The 13,834-nt window shown below is 40.1% G+C and overlaps 1 protein-coding gene and 1 long non-coding RNA gene across 8 annotated transcripts in view; one reads left to right on the top strand and one right to left on the bottom strand.

The window, feature by feature from the left end:
- LOC139751276 (uncharacterized) overlaps nucleotides 1-4,914 on the top strand; it is a 38,749-nt gene extending 33,835 nt beyond the window's left edge. For all 3 annotated transcript variants that reach the window (XR_011713322.1, XR_011713320.1, XR_011713321.1), the window contains one exon: nucleotides 3,311-4,914. This is a non-coding gene — a long non-coding RNA (uncharacterized lncRNA). The remainder of the gene's footprint in view (nucleotides 1-3,310) is intronic.
- LOC139751275 (tyrosine-protein kinase Src64B-like) overlaps nucleotides 1-13,834 on the bottom strand; it is a 43,931-nt gene that overhangs the window by 10,123 nt on the left and 19,974 nt on the right. For all 5 annotated transcript variants that reach the window (XM_071666586.1, XM_071666584.1, XM_071666582.1 and 2 more), the window contains 3 exons: nucleotides 5,703-5,826; nucleotides 4,407-4,704; nucleotides 2,251-2,510 (listed from right to left, as the gene is read on the bottom strand). In XM_071666586.1, the coding sequence (XP_071522687.1) occupies nucleotides 2,251-2,510; nucleotides 4,407-4,704; nucleotides 5,703-5,826 (682 nt within the window). The remainder of the gene's footprint in view (nucleotides 1-2,250; nucleotides 2,511-4,406; nucleotides 4,705-5,702; nucleotides 5,827-13,834) is intronic.

Below are 13,834 nucleotides of genomic sequence, written 5' to 3'. Positions count from 1 at the left end.
CTAATGCCTCCCCACCCCTTAGGACTCAGCATCGCCACATTCTGCATCACTGAGGCCTTTCTTTGTACGTTTCCTGGTAGCGCCAGGAAATGTACAAAGAAAGGCCACATCCATTCTCTATCTATTGTGTATAATGCACTGCAACCACAGCTCCCTATCCACCTCCACACCCCATGGACATTTCCATGGTTTACCCTAGACGGTTCACATGTCCTGGTTCAGTCCATTGATGGCATGTCGACCCCAGTATACTTGATTTAATGAACTTCAATCCTCCAGGTATACATACATCCATCAAAAACCTTTCTTCCCAGACAAACATGTGTCACAGTCTCTTGCTTGCACATTTGACATCCCCCATCACCACAACACTACAAACATCGTTTCAGCATATTCTAAGACCCTCCATGACTATGATGTAACTACACATTCTTTGCCTGTCATGTGTGATGCACTAAAACCATAGCTCCCTATCCACATCCAGGCCCCACAGACCTTTCCATGGTTTACCCCAGACATTTCACTTGCCCTGGTTCAGGGCATGTATACTTGATCACTGTTTCCCACATTAGCGAGTTAGCCCCAGGAAACAGATGAAGAAAGACCCATCCACTCATATAAACACTTATATGCATACACGCACATACATGTAGAAAGGTGTGGATAGGAGGCTGTTGCTTCAGTGTATTATACATGACAGCACTTCAGTAGTTGTCACTTTGCACTCTGACCCAGGTAGCTGTCTTTTCTTTCTGCCACACCCACACTTGGGCCAGTGGCATTCTGTCCACAAACATACAATCTCTCCTTGTCATACATAACACTTGACAACACCCAACTCACACCACTCATTCTTTGTAATTCAAGATTTCCTGTGGTGAGCACCATGTGCTAGCTTCGCCTTTTGGCAAAATGTTAGGAGGAGTAGACAGAAGTAGTGGGTAGTAACACAGTCAGGACCATAAGGTTGAAGTAGTAGGTAGGAACACTAGGTAGAGGCATTAGGTAAAAATAGGAAGAACATTAGGTAGGAGCCTCTACAAACACTGCGCTAGAGTTGCCCTCTGCCAGTGGCTTGTTAAGGGTGAGGCACTAAAGGGTAAGAAGTGGCACTGAATTTCACTAGTTATGGAGACTCTAGTGCTTTGGCTATCCCCTTGAGGGAGCTGTATGTGGGAATAGGCATCAGAGGTACAGATACACAGATCAGTAACTAGAGAGTGGACATCAGCAAACAAGGCCTTTCTCTTGTCTGTTCCTGGAGCTACCCTGCTAATGTGGGCAACAGCAAACAGGTATGAAAGAAAAAGAAAGCAATGGAAGTTTTGCCTGAAATTTCGTATATGTATAACTGAACTCTTCATGAGCTAGCAGTCACATTCAGCAAGGCTGTATCATCATCAGTGAGCTGAAAGGGGTGAGGATCTTCCACTTCTAAATTGTCCATTATTTCTTTGATTCTTCATGAAGTACAACCTCAAAGCTCCATACAGTGGTTCCTGAGGTGGTTTTGTAATAAACATAAATGCATTTAGTTTACGAGAATTTTTTTTTTAATGTTTTGACATCCCATCATATGTTGCTGTAAAATCTATAGTTTTGATGTGAATATCTCATCATGTTTTGAAAATACTTTACAGAGTGAAGTCTCAAGTTTTGTTGTGATGTCTCTGATTCCCTTGTAAAACATTATGTTTTGAATTCTCCTATCTTAATAAGTAAGCCTAAGTATTATTGTAACTTCCTTTTCTAATGAGAATAGATTTTTTTATTTCTAATTATTTGAGAAACAAATGATCATGTGTAATGGCATTATCGAACTCTGCCTACATTTGGTAACACCTCAAGTGAAAAGTTGCTTTCAACAAGGTTGTATCATCATTAGTGGATGAAAAGGAGTACAATCTCAGTGGAGAGCATTGCATGACAAATGAGTGCTACCGATTGCAGCACAAGTTTAAAGCAGCTGGAACCCTGTAAAAGGGGTCCTGGGTTTTGTAACTGAATCAGAATTAATCTTGTGAAAAGTAGCAGCTGTAAAGTGTTATCCAAGTTAATTGTATTACTGGCTTAACTCTTTTGGAGATTACTAGTGTTTTAATAAGTTTTAAGTAAATTAAAACAATTTTTTGTCTATGTCCTCTTAGCAAAAAAATTGTGTCTGGTATTGCATGCAGTGTAGATTTATTTTGCCAGGTGAAGGGGCATGGAAATTTTCAGTGTACAAATTAAATGACATTTTTGAGATACCTGAACAGCAATGAAGATTTGTTGAATTATGGTGAGGTTCTGACCAGACTCACTCCTCAGGTAATCCAGGAGAGAACCTTCTGTCATGTACTCTGTAATTATGAGGATTGGTTCCTCCCTGGTGCAGACAGCAAACAGCACCAAGATGTTGGGATGCCTTAGCTCCTTCATAATTCTTGCCTCATCCAGGAAATCCTGAGCACTCATACTTCCCTCCTTTAACATCTTGATGGCCACCAAAACATTATTGTTCCATGTCCCTGAATATTATTATGGTCATTATCATGCTTTTCATCCTAGTTATTATTATTGATAAGACTATAAACATATTTACAATTGTCATTATTGGTATCAGTTGCTATTATAATTCTTGTTGCTCTGGTCCCAGGTATTACTATGAAGGGTATATGAAGCAGTTAGGGTAAACCATGGAATAGCTTTTGGAGCTTGGCTGTGGATAATGATTTCTGTTTTCAGTGCATTAAACATTAATGTCTGTCATTAATGCTACTTTGCAAAGACAGGAGAAACATAAAGGTTTATTAAGAATTAACAGCAACCACATTTGCACATACCCACTTTATAGTTTCCATGATTGATGTACAAAAACCAAAGGCCACCATCTACAGCTTAGACCTGCAGACTATTCCATGGTTTACTGTGGCCATTTCATATACCTGGTTCAACCCATTGATAGCATGTCACCTGTTTACATATCAGTCCATTTCATCCAGTCTCATGCACACTTCTCAACATTCTGAATGTTTAGACCCCAGTACCCCAAAGCCGTCTTTCTATCCTTCTGTTTCCTCTTTCTTACCCCATTTCTGATATGTCAGTTGTAGTTTTCCATAACTTATCCTGTCCAAAAGTTTGAGTCATTTCAGCACACCTTGGTCACCTCTCTCAATCAGGCTATGCTTGCTACCACACTTCTCTTATATAGAGCCATTTAATATCACACATATTCATAGACCATGAGCAAATAATAAAAAAAAGCACATTCTTGAACAACATGATCTGTAATAATTTCATAAACACAAGTCAGCACAAATTTCAGGTGGGAGTGTATCAAGAGGACCTTTGTCTCATTATGAAGGTGTGTATTTATGGTTGCTGGGCAGCCACTGATTATACTGAATGCACTTTTGTGATTTTTAGCTTTCTATATTTTCTTTTGCAAGAATGGAAGACTAAGCAGATGAGGCATATTTTAAAATGGAGTGGATGACTTGTTTGTAAAGGATACTGAGAGATTCTTTTTCTAGTGCCGGTTAGTATAATGAAGGCATTTAGTTTGTGTGATACTTTTGTGTTCATGTTATTCATGTGGGGAGTGACTGTCATGTGATGCCTAGAATGTTTTTTTTGTTCAGTGGGAATGACTGTCTATTCAGTGTGACTGGAGGATGTGAGCTGGACTCATGACTGTTGGGGTTAAAAGAGTATATAAAGACTTCTGTGGAGATGCATACATTGTTTTTGATGAGCCATATTTTCAATTATGTAAAGTAGCTGCATGTTTGATGTTGCTACTGTGGTGTCAGTGTGAAGTGATTGTGAGGACCTTCACTATTAAGGTTTGCATGAGGTGATAGGAGGTTGTATAAGAGGAGATTGAAGAGAGTTGGAGAAAGACTTGAACCTTGAGGTCCTTCTTTGTAAAGTTAAAGTGTTTTAGAGGTGAATCTGGCATGGTGGCTGGTTATGAAATTGGCCAACCACTTTTTGTCATTGTTGTGGAAGATGGTTTCAAGTACCTTTTGTGTGAGGATGTGTTGAGGGTTCTGTTGATGTCTGTTGCCATTAATGATATGCTGGAGAGGGTTATGGTTGTTTGAGTCCACTTATGATGAGTAGTCTGAGGTTAGTGTGTAGTGTGGTGGTAGTGTTTTGGGTCTGAATCCAAGCTTTGTTGGTGAGAGTAGGATAGACTTTTTAAACCCAGTTGCCTTGCCTGCATGATGAGTTAGCATGATACTAGGAATAAACAAATATTGGTCTTATTTACACATTCATTCTTTAGCTGGCATGTATAATGTACTGAAACCATGTACATATCACATTTATAGGTACTCTTTCATAATGTATTTATTCTCATCCAAAATTCCAGAAACATACAATCATTAAGCTTGGCATTGAATCTCGAGAATTACCTAGCCAGACTTCCCCAAAGGATCCTTGTCCAAGTTGTCTCTTGAACTGGAGGGTTGATCTTTCTACCTCCCATTGGTCCCTAGTAACTCTGCTGATGTCATTCATTTCTGGTGGAGGTTTCATGCAGGGGCGCTGCATTACTGAGGACAGTTCCATGTTTTCACTTCTCTGGTAGAAGTCAACAAGGTCATTTAATGTCTGAAAGACCTTAGACGTAGTGATGTAGCAGTGCTGGTTTTCATTTAAGTATATACGAAAGTGCTTGATACGTGGACAAATGGACCCCTCCATTGTAGTCTGAAATATAGCATAAGGATTAGGGACTAGGATAAGCAATACTGGTGTGTTGCTATGACTCCATCTTAGTTTTGAGAGTATCACTGTCAGTGCAGGAATGACTAGTTTAGCTTGATAATTCCTGCACTACCTTTTCTTTCAACTTGTATGCTTGTATGTACTTAATCCATGCCACAGAAGTGGGGAATAAAGCTGATAGTATGGTGTTGGATAAATTATGGTTTAAACCTCAGATAATATACTGCTTTTTGACCCAATAGTTTTACATATCTCTAAATCATTCATTATAGTATTAGTGATGCTTCTTCAGTGATATGCTTAAAAAACAGAAAATGTGTGTTTACATAAAATCCATGAATTAGATTAAAGTATGTATTTCTTGTATTCTGTACAAAGAACTTAATTAATTGAGTTGGCATGTTAATTTTTGGTAGAATGAAAATTATGTTTTTCCTGCTACCTTGGATGGACATCTAGTTAGTACACATCTTAAACTAACTCCCTGGATGCACTTCATAGATCAATTCAGAAATGTATGTGCTCACAATGGGCCAGTAGGAGAAATCATGGTATAGGAACACAGAAGATTAATCAGCAGGTCCTAGCATTAAGGTAATCTTGAAAGTCCTCATCTTTATGAAAAAGGAATTGTTCTTTGTTTTGGTTTTTGCTTGGCATGTCAAATTAAGGCATTACTAGCATGGTCCTTTAATGTCTCATCATCCTGAATTCTGAAGATCAGTATTGCCAGATCATACTTTTTTAAACAAACCTTTGAAAAAATGTTCATTAGACAACTTCCACAACAGTCACTGAAAAATAATATTATAAAACCAGCTGTAACTTCAGTTTCTAATGGAAGATAGACTCGACTAATTTAAAGGCTCAGATTTATTGTTTGGAATGGAACTCCTGTGACACATACAGCTCACTGTATAGTTTTTGTAGCAGTACAGATGATCCATGGAAAAAGAAGATAGTAAAGCAATACAACCTACCCTAACGCTGAGGGTGTAGCCATGACTAGAGCCTGTGAGTCGGATGAGGAAAGCACCATGGCTGTTAACTTTGTTCAATAACAACTGCTCAGCTTGAATCCTTGAGATGTTGCCAAAGTACCAGCTGCAACAGGTATGAAGGATTTATGCTAGGTAGCATCATATACCAAGTCTTACCACTTACACAAGAATATCTCACTCATATTGTGTATGGACCAGTTGGAATATCTAGGGAAACATTTCCATAATTTTTGTTGGGATGTGACTGCAAACTTAGCTTTGGATATGTGAATGTTTGAGTGTAATCCCAGCTAGTGCCATGTGAGTTAAGTCTTTAAGGACTGGGAATATATGCTTTTCTTGGGAACATGCAAACAAATGACAAAACTAAAACTTGGCTGACAACAGGAACCAATACACTTAACTACGAACACATGTTGACTTATCTTCAGATATTTTCTTTTGAACTTACTTAAAGGGAAGATCTTTTATAATAAATCTGCAAGAAAATTACACCTACTAGGATACGTCCCTAACATCACAACACTTAAGGATTATGCATTAATTTTATTTCAAGATAAATAATGCACACTTACTAAGGATTAAATTTCTCAAAAAAGAAAAATTATTTGCTTATCAAGATAAATAAAACATACTTTTGTAAGGAGAACATAGAACTATGAACTAATTTTCTTGGATATTAAAGAATACATGCCACTAACTCTAAATAAAGACATATGCTAAACTATATTAATGTAAGCAAAAAATTTACCTATACACTTGTTAAGGCTGACAAGACTAGTACATACAAGTACTTGTTTAGAAATGAGTCACAGATTTTATATAGCAATATGAATGATTTTCCATACTGTGGAATTCGAAGCATATTCTTCACATAAAATATGAAACCTGGTCAAGTGGTCTGATACTGTATATGTCCATTTTGGTACATTTGTTGAACAGAGCACAAAGGAACCACAAAAATCATCTTGACTGTTTTCCAACATTTATTGGTTCCTGAGGTCAATTGGCTAAGCAATGGCAACTATTTTACCTTCATGTTAACTGCAGGTGTTACTGATACCTACAAAAATACAAATCAGGTGGACAACACTTTTATAAAAGAAGCAAGTAGAATACGCACGCACATTTTATTTTATTTATTATACTTCGTCTGTCTTCCACGTTAGTGAGGTAGCGCGAAGAAACAGACAAAAGAAAGGCCCAACCCACCCACATACACATGTATATACATACACGCACATATACATACCTATACATTTTAACTTATACATATTTATACATACACAGACGTATACATATATACACATGTACATAATTCACTGGAGGAAGTGAAGTGTTTTAGATATCTGGGAGTGGATCTGGCAGCGGATGGAACCATGGAAGCGGAAGTGGATCATAGGGTGGGGGAGGGGGCGAAAATTTTGGGGGCCTTGAAGAATGTGTGGAAGTCGAGAACATTATCTCGGAAAGCAAAAATGGGTATGTTTGAAGGAATAGTGGTTCCAACAATGTTGTATGGTTGCGAGGCGTGGGCTATGGATAGAGTTGTGCGCAGGAGGATGGATGTGCTGGAAATGAGATGTTTGAGGACAATGTGTGGTGTGAGGTGGTTTGATCGAGTGAGTAACGTAAGGGTAAGAGAGATGTGTGGAAATAAAAAGAGCGTGGTTGAGAGAGCAGAAGAGGGTGTTTTGAAGTGGTTTGGGCACATGGAGAGAATGAGTGAGGAAAGATTGACCAAGAGGATATATGTGTCGGAGGTGGAGGGAACGAGGAGAAGAGGGAGACCAAATTGGAGGTGGAAAGATGGAGTGAAAAAGATTTTGTGTGATCGGGGCCTGAACATGCAGGAGGGTGAAAGGAGGGCAAGGAATAGAGTGAATTGGAGCGATGTGGTATACCGGGGTTGACGTGCTGTCAGTGGATTGAATCAAGGCATGTGAAGCGTCTGGGGTAAACCATGGAAAGCTGTGTAGGTATGTATATTTGCGTGTGTGGACGTATATATATACATGTGTATGGGGGGGGTTGGGCCATTTCTTTCGTCTGTTTCCTTGCGCTACCTCGCAAACGCAGGAGACAGCGACAAAGTATATAAAAAAAAAAAAAAACATAATTCATACTTGCTGCCTATATTCATTGCCATCGCCACCCCGCCACACATGAAATGACAACCCCCTCCCCCACATGTGCGTGAGATAGCGCTAGGAAAAGACAACAAAGGCCACATTCACATGCAGTCTCTTGCTGTCATGTATAATGCACCGAAACCACAGCTCCCTCTCCACATCCAGGCCCCACAAAACTTTTCAAGGTTTACCCCAGATGCTTCACATGCCCTGGTTCAATCCACTGACAGCACAACGACCCTGGTACACCACATCATTTCAATTCACTCCATTCATTGCATGCCTTTCACCCTCATGCATGTTCAGGCCCTAATCGCTCAAAATCGTTTTCACTCCATCCTTCCACCTCTAATTTGGTCTCCCACTTCTCTTCATTCCCTCCACCTCTGACCCATATATCCTTTTTGTCAATCTTTCCTCTCATTCTCTCCATGTGACCAAACCATTTCAAAACACTCTCTTCTGCTGTCTCAACCACACTCTTTTTATCACCTCACATCTCTCGTACCCTTTCATTACTTACTCGATCAAACCACCTCACACCACATATTGTCTTCAAACATCTTGTTTCCAACACATCCACCCTCCTCTGCACAACTCTATCTATAGCTCACGCTTCGCAACCATATAACATTGTTGGAACCACTATTCCTTCAAACATACCCAATTTTGCTTTCCGAGATAATGTTCTCGCCTTCCACACATTTTTTAACGCTCCCACAACTTTCGCCCCCTCCCCCACCCTGTGGCTCAATTCCGCTTTCATGGTTTCATCCACTGCCAAATCCACTCCCAGATGTCTAAAACACTTCAATTCCTCCAGTTTTTCTCCATTCAAATGTACCTCCTAATTGGCTTGTCCCTCAACCCTACTCTACCTAATAACCTTGCTCTTATTCACATTTACTCTCAGCTTTTTTCTTTCACACACTTTACCATACTCAGTCACCAGCTTCTGCAGTTTCTCACCTGAATCAGCCATCAGCGCTGTATCATCAGCGAACAACAACTGACTCACTCCCCAAACTCTCTCATCCACAACAGACTGCATACTTGCCCCTCTCTCCAAAACTCTTGCATTCACCTCCTTAACAACCCCATCCATAAACAAATTAAACAACCATGGAGACATCACGCACCCCCACCGCAAACTGACATTCACCGAGAACCAGTCACTTTCCTCTCTTCCTACTCGTACACATGCCTGACATCCTCAATAAAAACACAAACATATATATATTATATTATATTTAATCACTGTCTCCTGCGTTAGTGAGGTAGCACAAGGAAACAGACGAGGAATGGCCCAATCCACTCACATACACATGTATATACGTAAACACCCATACACGCACATATACATACATGTACATTTCAGTGTATACATACCTATATATATATACATGTACATATTCATACTTGCTGCCTTCATCCATTCCCATCGCCACCCCATCACACATGAAGTAGCATCCTTCCCTTCCCTCCAGTGAGGTAGTGCCAGAAGACAAAAAAGGCCATATTTGTTCACACTTAGTCTCTAGCTGTCATTTCTAATGCACTGAAACTACAGCTCCTTTTCCACATCCATGCCCCACAGACCTTTCCATGGTTTACCCCAAATGCTTCTCATGCCCTGGTTCATTCCACTGACAGCACAACGACCCTGGTACACCACATCATTTCAATTCACTCTATTTCTTTCATGCCTTTCTCCCTCCCATATGTTCAGGCCCCGATTGCTCAAAATCTTTTTCACTCCATCCTTCCACTCTAATTTGGTTTCCTGCTTCTCCTTGTTCCCTCCACCTCTGACTCATATATCCTCTTTGTCAATCTTTCCTCACTCATTCTCTCCATGTGTCCAAACCATTTCAACACACCCTCTTCTGCTCTCTCAACCACACTCTTTTTATTACCACACATCTCTCTTACCCATTCATTACTTAATCAAACCACCTCACACATATATATTTTATCCCTGGGGATAGGAGAGAAAGAATACTTCCCTCGTATTCCCTGCATATCATAAAAAGCAACTAAAAGGGGAGGGAGCAAAGGGCTAGAAATCCTCCCCTCTCATTTTTTTGATTTTCCAAAAGAAGGAACAGAGAAGGAGGCCAAGTGAGGATATTCCCTCCAAGGCTAATGCTGGAAATGGCAAATATGTATGAAAATATATATTTATTTACTTGTACTTTATCACTGTTTCCTACATCAGCGAGGTAGTGCCAGGAAACAGATGGAGAATGGCCCATACATGCACATGTACATGCATATACATATCAACATATACTCAGACATTTGCATGTATACACATGTACATATTCATACTTGCTTGCCTTCATCCATTTTGCTACCCCACCCAACAGGAAGCAGCATGAGTTCTAAGTAGTGATCCCTGTTTTTTCAAGATTTCAGAGAGTCTGTACCTCACAAAGCTTATTACGGACAAGTAAATGAAGTGGGGTAGTATTTTATGAAGGGCTTCCTGAGTGATATATGAATCAGACTTTTGAGTTTGAGTGTGCTAAATTCTGGCAGTTTAAAATGTAGGGCTTGGGAGAGGATGCTCCTCAGGTTCACATCAAATGTGCTGGAGTAATGCAAAGAAAGCAAGAGACAAGTATACCTAGATAAGAAAGAAGGAAAAAAGAAACTTTGAAAACAGTGTTGTGGACAAGGCAGGAGAGAATCCAAAACTTTTGCATGAATTTATTAGGAGTCAGTTGTCAGGTAAAGAGCAGCTTATCAGACTGAGGGATTCACAGGGAAGAATTATAGAAGTTTATTTAAGGAGTCGAATAACAGGGTCAAAAGTGCTTTCACAGTTGAAGATGCTATAGACCCAACACCAGTGTCTTTTACCGCAACACTTTCTTGGGCCACCTAAAGTCAAGCACATAGGTTTGAAGCCTATGGCTTTTTTGTCTTTTTTTAAAGGCTCCAGTCATGGTCAAAAGTCCACATCAAGCCTGGGCCTTAATCGAAATATATAGAGAGAATTATGAAACAAAAAGAAAAACAAAGGAAAGTATTTACGAATTTTTGAGGAAGTGAAAGACCTATCTTTTGAAATGTGCCAGGTCATAGTTATTGGGAAAGACATGAGAAGGTAGAAAGTTCCAAAGCTTCAATGTGTAGAGAAAGAACCAGTTGTCAAAATGGCCCACTCTTGAGTTGCCGATGGCCACACGATAATCGTGACGTAGCAGCTTGCTGAGTACTGCATGGTCCAGCTAGTGGTAGGGGCATACAAGCAGCTAGCTCTTGAGAGCAAAAACCAAAGTAATACCTAAAGAAGAGGGAAGGTGAACCAACATTGTGGCATATGGCAAGAGGGTCAAGTTTGGAAGTTAGCCTGGAACACTTTATAAGTCGAACCACTTTCAGTCAACTCTGTCAAGTAAGAATACAGAGCTAGAACCACACCAAATATGAGAGCACTACTCCATACATGGACATATCAATCCCTTGTATAAACAAAGCAACTGTTTAGAATAGAAGATATGACATCTAAAAAGGACACTTAGTTTCTTAGAGGCGGACTTAACTATTCCCATAATGTGAGGGTTTCCAAGAAAGTGTATGTTATAGTGATACCAAGTATGTTCACTGAGTTGATGTGGAATTACAGAACCATCATAGGAGAGATGAGGGTTATGAGGAGTTTTCAATAGAGAGATGGGTAGAAATTGGGTCTTGGAGGTGTTTTGTGTACCCCACTGTCCAAGTCCGAATCTTTGAGGAAGCTGTGTCAAGATGAGATGCAGATCAAGTGAGAAGAGAGATGAGAATTGAAGGATGTGGATGAATGCAGTAATGAGTTGTCAGCATATGAGTGCATTGGATTATTTGTGAAGGAGAGGAAATCGTTAAAAAAAGGAGAAAAAGTGTTGGGGACAGGACACAATCTTGAGGGACACCGCTGTTGATGGAGAAAAGGGAGGAGGCTTATCCATCAACAACCACATACATAGATTGGATAGAGAGGAAGCTAGACATGAAGTAGCAAAGTGAGGGAAGGAAACCAAATGAGGGAAGCTTAGAGATGAGACTCCGATGCCACACTTTGTCAAAAGCCTTAGATATGTCAAGGGCAATTACACATGACTCCAAAACTTTCAGGGGTGATGACCAGACATTAGTAAGATGGGAAAGAATATCACCAGTGGATCTCACCTTACGTAAGCCATACTGGTGATCAGAGAGAAGACACTCTTGAGGTGTTTAAGGATATGGGAGTTGAGATGGGATTCATAGACTTTGGGAATGGTAGATGTCAAAGCATTAGGATGATAGAAGGATCAGAATGATCACCCTTTTTTTTGGGATAGGATGTATCAAGGCATTTCCAAGAAGGAAAAGTTTTGGTTTTTAAAGAGAAACGGAAAAGACGAGGAAGCATGGATTCAAGTTCAGAAGCACACTCAGTACACGGGGATGGATGCCATCAGGACCATAAGCCATACTTGTGCCCAGAGAAGGAAGCACTTTTTGGACAGTCTGAAAAGAGATTACAGAAAGGGCGTTGGATTAGTAAGAGGAGCATTAGGGGGTGAAAGAATGTTAGAGTCATCCAAGTTGGAGATAGAAGAGAAACAAGAGCAAGAGTTGCTTTGTCAACAGGAGAAACAGCTATGATACCATCAGAACAGAAAAAAAGAGGGAAAGGTAGAGCAACAGAAGTTGTTACGAGATGCCTTTAGGTAAAGACCAGAAAGACCTATCAATGGATGACAAGGAGAGGTTATTGCCTTTCCTTTGAATAAAGGAACACTTTGCCTCAGATAATGTGCTAGCAGTGAATACAGGCAGTGATAAAAGCTGAAGATATGCCTTATCCCTTGTCTGAATGGCCTCAGAACAAGAATGGTTGTACCATGGACTGGATGAAGAGGGGATAAATGTTTCCATTCCCGCAAGATTAACCTGTTATGTGTTTGGTGGAGACAGAAGCATCACCACATAAGAGACAATAATTTACCAAGGAAAGTCAGAAAAGAAGTTACGTAAATTATTCCAGTCAGCTTTGTTAAGGTGCCAGCATTTTCGGTTAGAAGGGGCTGCTGGAGGGGAAGGTGCTGTTAGAATAGATACATTCATGAGTGTGATCAGATGAATCAATTATGGGCAAGATTGCGTATTTATGAAATGAACTAAAGGTAAGGAAAAATCCAGGATATTAGGGAAGTGTTCACAGCAGTCAGGTATATGGGAAGAGTGGGAGATAAATTGCTCTAAATCATTGAGAATAGAGAATGTGAGGGCTTTGATCCCTCCAACATGCGTATGGGAGGAATTCAGCCATTCCCTAAGGTGAACTTTGAAATCCCCAAGGCAGAGGATCTTAGCTTGTGGGTGAGAGGATGTCATGGTCTCATGGCAGGAGTTTAGATAGTCAAAGGATATAAAATTTGTAGAATTAGGAGAGCAATAGGCAAAACAGAGAACAAGTGTGGTAGTAGGGAGACAGCCTTTGAGCTACATAACATCAAAGTTTAGAGGCTCAAGTTCCTTCAGGCATGCAACATGTGTATTTATGTTGGAATAAGCACAAACACCGCCCTTGAACCAGAATTGTAAGTGGAGGTTATAATTAGATATGAAAAAGTGACTAGTGAGAACTTCATAAGACATCTGTGTCTCAGAGAGACGCAAGATATTAGGAGAGGTACTAGACAAATAGTGTTCAACTTAGGAGAGGTTACTATAGAGACTTTGAATGTTGGTATAGTGAACGGAAAAAGAGGAAAGTCACACAGAGAGGGAAAGATCATGGGAGGGGCCGGTGCTACTACTGCTACAGCCCTCCCTCTCATTGACAGTAGAGTCGAGCAGAAACCCAGAGATTCTTAGTACCTCATGATGCTGGGGACTAGGGGCCATAGATTTGACAGATTCTGTCATATTGATACTCATAAATGTTCGAGCAGACAGGAACTGGCAAGAGTATTTATGTGAAAAAAGTAATAATAATAA

The sequence above is a fragment of the Panulirus ornatus genome, chromosome 11 (assembly GCF_036320965.1).
Source record: "Panulirus ornatus isolate Po-2019 chromosome 11, ASM3632096v1, whole genome shotgun sequence".
In the NCBI taxonomy this organism is placed as follows: Eukaryota; Metazoa; Arthropoda; class Malacostraca; order Decapoda; family Palinuridae; genus Panulirus; species Panulirus ornatus.
This window is presented reverse-complemented; position numbering and strand designations above follow the sequence as displayed.